This window comes from Chelmon rostratus, chromosome 16, assembly GCF_017976325.1.
Source record: "Chelmon rostratus isolate fCheRos1 chromosome 16, fCheRos1.pri, whole genome shotgun sequence".
Lineage (NCBI taxonomy): Eukaryota > Metazoa > Chordata > Actinopteri > Chaetodontiformes > Chaetodontidae > Chelmon > Chelmon rostratus.
In genome coordinates, this window is record NC_055673.1 from 24,270,060 (window position 1) to 24,283,482 (window position 13,423).

The following is a 13,423-nucleotide window of genomic DNA, read 5'->3' on the forward strand; positions in this document are numbered from 1 at the left end:
CATGGAAACACTGTGGGCCTTCCAGAGGAGTGCATGCTGAGTAAACAGCATCACCCAGTTGCCGTGGGTCACATCCTGACATTTATTCATGCCTGATAAATTCTACAGGTACTTCACATCATCAACACTCACAATGTGATCTGCTCAACACGTGTCAAAAGATGGACACGCTACCTGTATCTGTAACAAACGAGTTACTGTGTCACTAGTAGATTTGATTTGTTCACTCCATAAATGAATTATCTGTTAGCACCTCTTACATCATGAGTTAAACATATGGAGAAAAGGGAACAAAATATGTGAGTCTAGAATACATTTTTATTTCCCACTTCATTTTCCAATCTGTTACATTTCATTGAAGGTAATTATTGCAAAAAAAAAAACAGAGTGCAGAAATAAGAAATGTTCAGAGAAATGCAGGAGAACCCCAAGATGCATTCATTACATGACATTTCACTGACAGATCAATTTGTGATGCTGAATTTTAGTCATCTGCAACTATTTCGCCTAAGCAGTGCATCAAATAGAATGTTACTAGTGGATTATCTAGAAGCAGCCACTAGTCTTCCTCACTGATCTGTATGGACTGCACACTGCGCAAAAAATCTTTTTGTTTCAACATCAGAGATTTATTTTCATTTTATGTATGTTATTTCTTTACCAACTGTATCTTTAATGTTTTTTCATTTACAGATTAGAGGATTGTTGTGGTCCCATGAAAAGCCCAAAACCTGTTAGTGTGTCTGTCAATAATTTCTGGCTTTCCAAACCTGTCTGTGCATCTCATCCTCAAGCCCACTCGTTCCTACTGAAGATGTAAATCTATAAAGTACCTCACAAATATATAGTATTTTTTTTTTTAAATGCTCAGAGTTTTTCAAAAACTGGTCACTGTAGTTATTAAGAAATGTTACTCAGCAGGAGGAAGGAGTGCAGGAGTGATCCTCTTAGATGTTTAGTGAGTATTCAGACAGACAGTGATTGAGTCGATCCCACATACACTACATCAAGCTAATGAAGGAACATGTCACCCTGTGCAACAGTGTGGCTCACTGATGTGTGTTAATAGTTTTATGACAACATTAGAGTTCTGTGGCATCGATGAAGATGATGTATCAGGCTTTGATGCACACACAACACCTGTCAGAAGATACATTCATTGTGGGTTTGGCTCTGCACACAGAAGCGCCCATTTACCTGACGAGCTCCACCTTTCTAAAGTGACAAAGACTCAAATTTGTCTTTAAAGCTTCTCAAAAAGACGTGTTGCTCTACAACAGCATCATTTGTGACTGTTTGCTCTGTTGATTCTTAAGTGCTGCCACATTTAAATGTGCACAGCTTACAGCACACTCAGGAAGCCTGGCAGAGATGGCTTCCACAGATCAATCATTAACAACAAAGTGATCCTGTTGTGCTCGTTCAGAACATCCTGTCAGGTTAGGAACTCAGTGCTCAGCTGAAGCTGAAATCCCTCCAGGTGCTCTTTAAGTTTCTCCCTCACGTCTTCTCTCATTTCCACCAGTGTAGTGTTGATAACAGCATGCTGGTCACCATGTTCACCACCACAGGCTCTTTCTTCTCTGGACAGACCTCCACTGCTCTCTGTCAGGTGTCCCGTCTCTCCTTTAAGATCCACCTCTGACACCAAAGTTCCCTGTGCTTCATCATCGACTCCATCCATCTTGAGAATGCTTTGTAATCCGTCTTCAGCAGAGACGGGCACCAGAATGACCTGTCCCTCAGCACCGTCCTGTATCCAAAAGAGCTGCTGCTGCTGCAGGTCGAGGTCATGCTGCTGTTCCACAGCTTCAGGCTCCCCTTCACACATGTGAGGGAGCAGCAGCTTCTGCTCAGAGCCTACAAACTGCACAGTCTGCTCATGAATATCACTCAGAGTCGCTCCAACAGGGGTCTCAGGCTGAGCACCTTGAGTTTGGAGCAAGACTTGTGAAGTTTTTATATCTGAGTCACTGGTGTCCACGCTGTTCCCAGGTAGTCTCTCCAACCTCATTATCTGTCTGTCTCTGGAGTTTTCAGTTGTGCTGCAAGTACTGGTTTCAACACTTCTCTGAATCTTCAGACAGTCCTGAACTGTGGACTCAGCATCTTTCCCGGACTTTGCAGCTCTGCGTGACACCTGACCACCAACCTGTGCCTGTCCTCTTCCACAGTAAAAGCAGTATCCCTTCTCTTCCTCAGACCAGCTGTTGGTGTCTGAAAGAAAACAACCTGCCAGCTCCATCTGATCAACACATCTGTCCTCAAATACCCCTATATCCTCAGATTTAGCGTCAGTCTCACTCTCCTCATGACTACAGCCTCCTTTGCCTCGTCTCTTCTCCCCCCCTGGTGCCCAGCTCCCCCTGTTTTTACAACCATCTTGGGACACAAGCAAAGCCTGTTTCAGCCGTTTATCACGGAGCCTCAGCACAGTGCTCCGCAGACGGTTCTCCCTCCGCCTGGCCGCATGCAGCTGTCGTAAAGCCTTCTCCAAGCAGTCAATAGCCTGGTTGTAACGTCTCCTCCACAACAGGGGGCAGAGCTGAGCATAGTTGTGTTCCTTCGACAGGTAGAAGCCTGCAGGAGGGGGCAGGCGCCTCATGTAACATGATGGGGAGAGAGGCCGAGTTGCTGTTGGTGGTGAAGGACCATGTTCCTGCAGCGAGGGCTCTTGAGAAGGCTCTTGAGAAGAGTCAGGTTTGCTTTCATGAGTCACCTCAGCTGCTGCCACTGACCTCTGATCTGTAGGTTCCTCTGAAGGCTGACATTTCTCTGTCTGCTGATCTGTGTCCTGGTCGCCTGAGCAGGAATTCTTCCTACAGAAAAAAAGATAAAGTGACAAATGTCTGTTCCATTAGTTTTTCCTTCACATGGTGCGACATGCAAATGGTTCAAAAATGAAAGGATAAACCTTTGCATGTTCATGATTCTGTATAGCACTGTGTACGTTTTTTATTGCTGTGTTGTTCATACTTCTGTCTGATGGCAGATCTTTCTCAAAATGAACCCACTTTAGGTTTAGGGGAGGGTTAGAGTAAGGGTCGGGGACAAGCATTTAGCTGTGATGGTTAAAATTAGGGTAAAGAATTTGGGAATGCATTATGTTAATGAGTGTATTCACAAGGATAGCAGTACGAACTTCTAGAGCCAGTGCAGACAGCTGCATAGATTCAAATGAGAGTATATCTGTTGCATGAAAAAGGAAAAATGCCAATCAGAAGGTAATATTGCCACAGAGACCAGGTTATGCCAACACTATAGTAGATACTGTTTTTATCACAAACCACAACATGAAGCCATACAGTTATTTTGGTGAAAGCCACGCAAACGTAGTGCTCAACTTATTAGCTTCAAATGAAAGTAACCAGTAATATGTAACAGTACATTTTGAAAGTATCTTGCTCAACACTGCTGTACAGGTATATGTACAGTCAAGACCAAACTGATTCATACACTTGCAAATTTGGACTTAAAGTTACTTTTATTCAACCAGCGAGTTTTTCTTGATTGGAAATGACACAGGCGACTCCCAGAAGATGATAAGACGATGTACAAGAGGCATCATTGTGGAAAAAAATATCTCCCAGCTTTTTTTTTTTTTACATTTGAACAAAAAGTGGTATGTCCAAAATGATTCATACCCTTTGCAAACTGTTACAGTCTATGGGAAAATCCAAACTTCTATACCATTCCAAATAGTCCATGCTGCTCTAAAGCATCCTAATTAAACTGATTTATTAGGAACAGCTGTCTTAATCACCTCACCAGGTGAAAAACAGCAGCTCTCTGCAGCTGCTCTGTGGACAGTCATGGCTAAGACAAAGGAGCTCACTGAGGACCTGTGGCTGTGCATCATGGCTGCTCACAAGTCAGAAAGGGCTATAAGGCCATATCTAAATGTTTTCAGGTTCCAGTGGCTACAGTGCAAAGTATTATTAATAAATAGACGTTCCACACTGTGGAAAATCTCAGAGGACATGGTCGGAGCCCAAAAGTGACAGCTGTGCTGGCCAGGAGGACAGTGAGAGAGGTGATGGATCACCACCAAGGCCATCCTGGTGAATCTGGGCTCTGCTGGTGGCAACATCTCAAGGCAGACAGTCCACCAGACACTGCACACTGCTGGGTTCCACGGACACAGACCAAGGAGGACGCCACTTCTCCAGAAAAGGCACACAAAAGCCTGCTTGGCCTTTGCAAATGCTCATCTGGACAAAGAAGAAGACTTCACTTCGTCTTCTGTTTTATGGTCAGACAATTGAATTGTTTGGCCAAATAAGTTGAGAAATATTTTTTTTCCACAATGATGCCTCTTGTACATCATCTCATTATCTTCTGGGAGTCACCTGTGTCATTTCCAATTAAGAAATACTTGCTGGTTGAATAAAAGTAACTTTTAGTCAAAATTTGCCAGGGGTATGAATGATTTTGGGCTTGACTGTACATATAGCTTTTTTGGAGACAATAGCTGAATCATTGTTTTTCATTTATGGGTACAATGATAGCTGCAGCTTCTCAGATGAATGCCCTGCAGTGATCCTGCTGATATTTTAATAAATGAGGTGGATATTAGCTGCATGTACGCTGCTAGCGACATTTAGGGTAACGTATTCATGAAGTCTCCCAAAAACAATTCTGCTTCCTGCCATATCCATCAAACATACTGAATATTTTTTACCCTGTGAAGCACTTTGTAACTTTAAGAAAAATGCTAAATCAAGAATTTCTTACTATTATCATGTTTTTAACCACATTAGAATCTACAAATAACACTGTAGTAACATAAATCATAAAATAAAATCATGTCTACATCGTTTTACAAGCTGAGAATCTTTAATGTCCTGTCTCCAGACAGTGCTCATTAGCAGCCAGCATCACTTCTGTTTACCTGACAGGAAAGTCTTCTTGTTTCTGCAGTGTTCTTGGTCTTTTGCATTTGGCTGCTGAAGAGGAATCAAATACTGTAGGAAACGCATCTTCCTTTAGTCTTCTGATCCCACTGTGAGTGAAAAGGCCAGACATATTTTAGGCTGCTGTCTCATCACCATCAGCAGCAGACTCATATTTTGCAGCATCCTGACTGAGTCTACCTACCTGCATCCAGTCAGTTCAAAGCTCTCTGGGGTGAAGTGTCTGGAGCAAAAGTAGACAAAGTCAGTCTGAGGATCCCAGGAGTCTGCACGGTGGGAGTTGGTGATCCAAAGGTTCCTTCTAGTTTCTCCTTTTGGTAATCTGGCCATCGCAATGACAAATTATTATTGATCAATTAACAGCATGTTGTCCCTTTAGTGCTGACATTAATTAACATCAGTTGTCAAGTTCAAGTTACGTAGGGAGACGACTTAGTATAAAAAACTGCAAAGAACCTCCAAGGCAAGGCATTAAACAACATTTATAGTGTTTTGTTTTGATGTATTTGTATTTGATCACAAGCCCACTGCTCAGTGGTGACGGTTGTGACGATTCATGTGAACAGCTGACAAATCAGATCACAGTAATCATATGAGATTGTCTTATCATTTCAGCATAAGTTAAAAGCTGCTAATCACCAACTACATGCATTACAAAATGCCATCGTGCAGGAAACACTGCTATCACAGCACTGGAAATAGTGAATTCAACAGAAACCAGCACATATAAAAAACTCAGGCGCATACGACCCAGACGCTCTACAAAATGTGTGAAACGCTCACTTGTGAAAGGTGATACCAGCATTACGAGTCTCGCGATTGTCCCGAGATTTGCAGCCGCCTGCTGAGCAATGTCTTGGCATCTGAAAGCGAAACAGTGAAGAGAAAAATAAGGAGCCAGTTATATGTTTTGACAAGTATCGTTACCTCTTGTAGTTGTTTCAATCATGAGAAGAATTCATTCTGAACAGAGAACCTGAAACAGAAAACATCCCGCTGGAAGAGTCTGATTTTAAAAGGATTTAACATCAGATGTACTGTCACCTTCTTCACACCATCAACTGTACAGAACAGCTGATACTGTTCAGCAACCACAGCTCCACAATCTCACATGCAAACTTTTCACTCACTGCACCCATCAATGTTCCACAGGAGCATACCTTTAAATCTAGCCTGTTCTGGACCGAACCCTCGCACACAGCCTCTTCAAAGGCTGCAGTGGATCACTGCAGCTCAACTGTTTGATGCTGTCAACCACATTATGCTGGTGTACAACTTCTCATGGTGAACAAATTGTGCTTGTACAGATTAACACTCTGCACTGGGTTTCAGATCTAAAGTGGCTGTTAATCAGAAGTATGGCAGGCGCTTATTTTGGCAATTTAAATGTGCAATAAGTGAGATTTTATGGAAACTTTTTTCAATGACCATAGCTGTTGCTGATCAATGGCAGTTGATCATTAGTTCATTTTTAGCAGAGCTCCCTGCTTCCAACAAGAATTTCATATCATCTGTCTAATGAATAACTGACTCATTTCTGCTCTAGATGAAAGCTGCCAAATGAAAATCACCAGATAAACTTATTCTAACACAAAAATGTAGTCAGCCAGATGGATACGTGTTGTTGCTGAGATCAAAAGCTACTTCACACACCAGTAAAGAATGTGTTAGGATATGAGAGCAGAGGCCGGGGTACTGTCGGGGAGTTTTTGGCTAACGGCAATATAAAAGAATATTGTGATTGTACAACTGTGTATTATTTTCATTATTCAATCATCTGCTGATAATTGTCTTGATTGATCATTTAGTCCTTAAAACGCAAAAACAAAAAAAAAACATCACAGTTTCAGAACCCAAAGTAAAGTCTTCATACATGTTGTTTTATCCCAGAAGCAGTCCAGAGATATTTCCCTGATCATATACGACAAAGAAACCAGCTAGTTTTAAAACAAACAAAAAACTAAACCAGAAATGGACTTTCTGGAAGGGTGTGATTTGACACATAGTGAAACCCATGTGTGATGATCATCTCAATCTAAAACCATGGGCATTATTGTGCTGCTATACCTGCCTGCACTTCTCCTTTCAGATTTTCCATCAAACTTTGAAACCGGACTGCAGGAAAATATTCCCATTAAGCCACAAGAACATCAGCGAGGTGCAACACTGATAAGGTCTGCCATGCAGTCCGCCCTCCAGCTCATCCCAAGTGTGTTGGATACCAGTAAAGCTCTTCCACACAAAAGTGGGAAAACCATTTCTTAATGGAGCTGGCCTTGTGAATGTCTGGAAAGGCCCATCCACATACAGTATGTCTGACCATGTAGAGCATGTCAGGGTTCAGAGAAAATGCCAAGCGAGGTTCTGGGGCAGGAAGAAATTAGGAATTAGTACATTTCAGAGAGTCCTGTAAGGAATCCTGTGAAAATACAGCTGATAGAAATAGAAATGCTAGAAGTTTACTGGCTAATGGCCAGGAAATGGTAGTATTTATTAATTAAAAAAAAACATCGACATTATTAGAATAATAATGTTTCACCTTCCTTCAAACATCATTATACAAACAGTAACAATGGCAACACGATTAGACTGGCAGATTTGCTGATAATAAAAACAATCATTAGTTGCAGCCCTACAATACGAAAGAAATCTTTAGAAATTATTCATTTAATTCTGATCATGATAAAATCGCATTTACAAATCCATTTTTAACTTACTAACAGGAAGACTGTGTGCTGTATTTTTGAAGGAAACAGAACATGTAGCCCTATCACCCTTCATAGTTCACGTAATTATTTCTTCTTGTTTATCATCACTTGATGTCTTGTATGTTTAATGCTCTTGATGTCAGCAATATAAAAATCTGAACAGTATTGTGTGTTAGACTGAGGCCGGGAGCACTGGCTCCTGAACCAGACCCTGTCCCTCCAGCCTCTGAGCCGTGGTTTCAGCAGACCGCTGTGGGAGCCGCTGGTTAACGTTAACGTAGCCAATGTGACTCCCGGTGCCTCCTTGTCACGACTGCATTTTAAACTACTAGCTGGATCAATTTACGCGCTTTCGCTTTTGACAAACTGCAATGAAACAGAGAACACTTGTCATGCAGAGACTCTGTCATCGATTTCCTGCAGCTACCGAACTTTGCGACGCTAAGTTGGGTCATACACAGACCCACACAGTCACAAGCTAGCCCGGAGCTAGCAAAATGCTAACCCGTTGTAAACGTCACGGGCATGACGCCAGTTACAGCTTTGGGTTACTGTTTAACTTCCGAAAACACTGTAGCACATGATGATTCAAACACGCTAAAAATATTACCACTGCTCTTCAGATTTCGACCTTACGAAGATGGCTGATATTTTCCTCGTCCACCTTCTTCCTCCTTTCCCGTGTCATCCATTTTTTTCATAAAACTTTATTTAAACATGCATCAGCATGACTGAGAGGCATTTAGTGCACTACAATGTATTTGAATATGAGAGTGCTTTGTAATTTAAACCAAGCTCATCAATATATGCTAAACTACGAGACACAACCGTATTATTACTATTAATGTTATTAATTGTTATACTTCTGTTGTTCCACAATAGGGCAATATGGACTAAAGTTTGGATTCAACATCGCTTTCAAGTAGTGCACCAGTGGTTTGAGTGCCAAGCTCCTCTGGTGAAATGTTTTGCATACCTCAGTAAAAGAAGTATTGTAAGAATGTGATTCATTTCCTAAGGTTTGTTTTGTGTCCAGGTTTCAGTTTTTCTGCCTATATAGTGTGTCACTAAGGCCTGTATTCATCCATTGGTTGTGATGATTTCACCCCTTGATTCTTCTTGATTCTATATGCAGAGTCGAGTGACTTCAGAATCTTTAGAAAATCGTCTCACTGAGTTTTTATTGTGGCTTTGAGTTTTTTTAATTGTTATGTCTACTATATAAATTAACAAACTGCTGTGACGTAACCATTTTACTTCAACTCTGCGTGTTGATGCTTGATTTCACACAAATATCACTGTTGTTCAAGTTCACACTTCACTTTGGTGCTGTGTTGCTGACTTTACAGAGGCATATCTTTTATGTACACATGGAGCAGCCTGCATGTCTTATATAGAAAGATAGAAATAACTATTTTACTACATTTGCTGATTTTATAGTAAGGTGAGCTTTAGGGCATTCAATCGATCTGAGAGCACTACACAACGTAGAGATGTCACATGACAGACTGAAGTTTTCTGCCTCCAAGAAAGTTGCAACACAAATCTTTCTGAAAAATGTAATTATGAAACTGGATTCTTACAGGAAAAAGACAAGGTACAAGGTACAAATCATGAAGAACTTTCTGTAAATGACATTTCATAAAGTTTAGAATGCATTTAACTCATAAAACTGAGATTTTTTTAAGGGAGTCTTGATGAAAAATTGACACATTGTCAATGATCGAAGTTGGTAGATTCCATTAATTGTCATAGATTAGAAAAAACATATCAAAGACAATTAATTTCTTTGGGTCATTTGGAAATTTCTTAAAGAAACACATTTTTTCAGTAATTTCTTAATGATAAAAGGCACCTATGAAAGATTTCAAATGTTGTGTCTGCAGTGGTAAAATGTAACTAAATAAACTTACTCAGATACTGTACTTCAGTTGAGGTACTTTACATGAATATTTCCATTTTATGCTACTTTACATTTTAACTCCACTACAGTTGAGAGGAAAAAAATGTATTATACACTCACAGGGACCTTTTTTCTGAATTATAATAACTTAATTGGTTCTTTAACGACAATTTTCGAGATCAGCTGAAGCATGAAGAAGCAATTGTTTTAATTCTTGGGTTTCCATTACTCTTTATTTATTTAGGTTCACAACATTTTGGTGTTCACAGAAAAAAATGACAGTTTGATTACCAGAGCAATGTACACTTTTGACTGTAACATGTATGTCAGAATACACAAATATAAGAGAAAGCTCAGTTGGAAGTCGGCCAGGATATAATCTGGCCAAACCAGTGCGTCAGGTAGATCAGCTAAAGCTAAGTGGTGATGTACCATTATGTTTTTTTAAAGCTGCTGAGCAACATGTATCATTTTTTGAACATACAGACTTGTGTTGACATGCATTTTTATTAGACTAATGATCCATCTAGAAATCTGCAAAAGGTCTACCAAAGACAGAGTACAAGCAGTATAGTGGAAATAATTGTGGATGACATTTTTACGAGAGGAAGGCACATAGTTGTCTTTTTCCTGTAAGAATCCAGTTTCATAATTACATTTTTCAGAAAGATTTGTGTTGCATTTCTTGGAGGCAGAAAACTTCAGTCTGTCATGTGACATCTCTACATTGTGTAGTGCTCTCAGATCTGTGACACGTGCATGCTGAAGTGCAGAGGCACATGCTCTGGCATAATCCTGTGTCTTCAGTCTCTTCTTTCTTTAACCCATGTCCCCCATATATACATATATACATATGTTGGTTGTCCACCATGAAACTGTGCTGATTCTATAGATCGTCTGTACTGCTGGATTGGAGATGTGTGCGAAGTATACACGTTTTACAATTTGTAGCTGCCTTGCAGCAACATCCATATTTGAAGCATTGTAGTTGATACCACAAGCTGATTGGTTCTGCTGATATGGAGCTTCAGGTGATTGTCTTTGTACCATGTGATGAAGCTCTCTACCAGTCTTGATTCACTGGAATCACACATTTCAATATAGTGAGAGCTTCCATTTTGCAAAAAAATACATTTAATTCTTTATTAAATCCCATAAAAGTCTTCACTACATATATTATACAAGCCTGGACAGACATGGATGTAAACTCACACTTGTTGTTTTCATCTGCCTTTCTGCATGGTCACAACCTGCAACCGTTATATTCACTCCACACTCACTTCCTTATTGATATAGATGAGGTGGGAAAATATTAAAAACACCTCTCAGTATAATGCAAGACAATTCAACAGCAATAGAAACTAAACAGCCTCCAAAATGACCTGTTTCAACAAAAACTCATAGCAGTAGGATTCATTGCAGGATAATGATGTGTTGCCCCTTTGCACCTTTATAACACCTAGGGTCATATTCATACATATTCTTAGTGCAAAGAGTTGCTCTTAATAACACAATTGTAAGAAAATTCTTAGAATGATGATGTTTCTAAGAATTTACCCTCACAGGTTAAGACTAGATCCTCCTAAAGATAAAAGTTATTCCCAAAGCAAAGTTTTGATATTTTTCCTGTTTTTTAGTTTCTTTCAGTTTTCTCAGTTTTTAAAAGAGGGATTTTGTTTCCTGCGTTTTGCTTGACAGGCAGACTTTCCTCTGAGGTTCTTTACCTCCTGGAGGAGCTGCTTATGTGTGTCATGCCTGAGAGGCGTTACCCAGGGCATCCTGGTTCTGAAGAAGCTAACAAGCTTCAGTTTGTTTTTTTCTCTGCAGGTTTCTCTTCACACCAGAGAGCAGTTGTACTGCACTTACTCTGCTGTATCTTCTTAAATGTTGCTCCTCGTCTCTCCTCAGGAGCAGACTCTACCTCAACACAGTGTCTTTGACCAAAGCAGCAGCAGCAGCAGCAGAATGACTCTAGCAGGTAAAACTTCACTGATTATTCTCTCTGACAGGTTTTAATAATGTTTCCTGATTAGATGATGCCTTGTTCACTTGACTGAATCTGTACATATTTATGGCTGAACTGCAGTTTTTCTTTTTTTCATCTCTAAATGTTCCAACGTACAGAGAGAAGATGCGAGAGCTCCCCCTGGTGTCTCTCTTCTGCTCCTGCATCCTTCCTGCACCCAGAGACACCACAGTTGACAAGAAAGAGGGTCAGCAGCTTTGATCCTTTATAGATTATTATCCTTAATAGATGATTATAGAAAAACGACTAGGACAGAGCCAGCATTTATGTTTTCCTGAGAAAGTCAAGAGAATCATTTGGAAATGTCCGAAAAACAAGAGTGCTGTGATGTTGGTAGATGATCAGGATTCAGATTGGCAGGATTTATAACTGACACATAAAGTAGAACATGACTGCATTGAGCCAGCACCAATGATCAGGTCAACACAGCAGGAAGCCTTTAGTGTGTAAAACAGTTCAGACAAAGTTTAAATTAGATGTTTCAATTGAAATGAAGTTCATGTTATTGATCATACCACTTAAATATTAAGTGTAGCTTTAGATGAAATACTGTGAAATCTGGTACAGATCTTCAGAGGACAAATCCTACTGATGTAGGTCAGCCTATCCCAGCATGCACTGGGTGAGAAGGGTGTACACAGTAACTGCATTCAACCTAACCTGCTTGTCTTTGGACTTCATGTGGGAGGAAACTGGAGCACCCAGAGCAAACCCACACAGACACTTGAAATCCTAGAAATCATCAGTTATTAGAATCACAGCTGTGTCCTGCTGCAGAAGAGCCCTCTGTTACTTTGTGGCTTCTTGATGGTCTCGTTCTCTTCTCGTAGGAGGCGTGGTGGACTTGAACCTGTGCATCATCCGGTACATGGAGGTCATCGAGCTGAACAAGCAAGCGAGTGGCCAGGCCTTCGAGGTCATCCTGAAGCTGCCCACCTTCGACGGTGGCCTGAGCTGAGGGCGACCACGCCGCCTCGTCAAAAACCCTCACTGGAGGAGATCCAGAAGAAACTAGACGCCGTCCAAGACAGGAGGAAGGTGTGTGTAGAGAAATTAGGGCAACAGCAGTGAAGAGATTTTTCCCTATTGAGATATTTCAGTCTCGACCAAAGTGGTGAACTGACCGACCTACAGACAGAAAAGCCGTGGAGCTAAAAATGATCCCTGAGGAACCCAACAACTGACTTTATAGTGTTATGAGTGATGAACTTCTCTTTTAGCCCGAGTTCTGTTTGTCAGCATTAAGTCATGCAGTGGTCAATTAAAAAATGATGCTATGAAAAAATAAGTCCACCAGAAAATACCAAGTGTTCTCACTCAACAGACTCACAGTCACACAGTTGAGACAAGTCTGACCAAAACCAGGCTGACACAGGTAGAGGCTGACTGTAAATCCTCCCGTTGTCTCCCTTTAGTGTCAGGAGGCGGAGCTGCTGAAGCACCTGGCCGAGAGGAGGGAGCACGAGCCTGAAGTGCCTCAGAAAGTCTGACAAAGAGCACCAAGGCCAAAGCTGACAAGGAGCACTCTCAGTCACTGAGACCATTCAGATTCTGTGTCATGAATATGAATCACTGACAGGAGCCTGTGCTGTTTGTGTCTTTCAGGACAGGCACAGCGTGGAGATGAGGACGAGCTGGAGGAGCAGGAGGAATTCTGGGTAGACGTACTGTGACAAAACCTGAAGACAGTGCTAAAATAACAAAACTACAGATTTATAGATTTTCAAACACTATAAGATCTGCATCACATTAGTCTAATCTTGTTATATAGTTTATATAGTCCCAATATATCCAGGACAGTTTGCTCTAATGTCGACTTTACCTTAAAATAACAAAAAATATCAATTAAAGTGTACTTTGTGGCCAAAGTTGT

General features: G+C 40.8%; 1 protein-coding gene and 1 pseudogene across 1 annotated transcript; one reads left to right on the top strand and one right to left on the bottom strand.

Annotated features, from left to right (window-relative positions):
• Positions 1 to 394: 394 nt before the first annotated feature.
• thap7 (THAP domain containing 7) lies at positions 395 to 8,303 on the bottom strand. Its single transcript, XM_041955706.1, has 5 exons — positions 8,232 to 8,303; positions 5,697 to 5,776; positions 5,098 to 5,235; positions 4,892 to 5,002; positions 395 to 2,819 (listed from the first exon to the last, which is right to left on the bottom strand). Exons 2-5 carry the CDS (start codon positions 5,774 to 5,776, stop codon positions 1,436 to 1,438), a joined length of 1,713 nt encoding a protein of 570 aa, XP_041811640.1. The 5' UTR covers positions 8,232 to 8,303; the 3' UTR covers positions 395 to 1,435.
• A 3,331-nt stretch (positions 8,304 to 11,634) lies between these two features.
• Positions 11,635 to 13,223, top strand: LOC121620079 (annotated as a pseudogene).
• Positions 13,224 to 13,423: the final 200 nt, after the last annotated feature.

What these genes read in the sequence shown, in the direction of transcription:
- thap7 (XM_041955706.1), bottom strand. Translation starts at nt 5,776, where the DNA reads ATGCCAAGACATTGCTCAGCAGGCGGCTGCAAATCTCGGGACAATCGC. An exon ending in TTTGAACTGACTGGATGCAG is followed by an intron (nt 5,003 to 5,097) that starts GTAGGTAGACTC and finishes TTTCACTCACAG; the next exon opens with TGGGATCAGAAGACTAAAGG. An exon ending in CAAGAAGACTTTCCTGTCAG is followed by an intron (nt 2,820 to 4,891) that starts GTAAACAGAAGT and finishes TTTTTTCTGTAG; the next exon opens with GAAGAATTCCTGCTCAGGCG.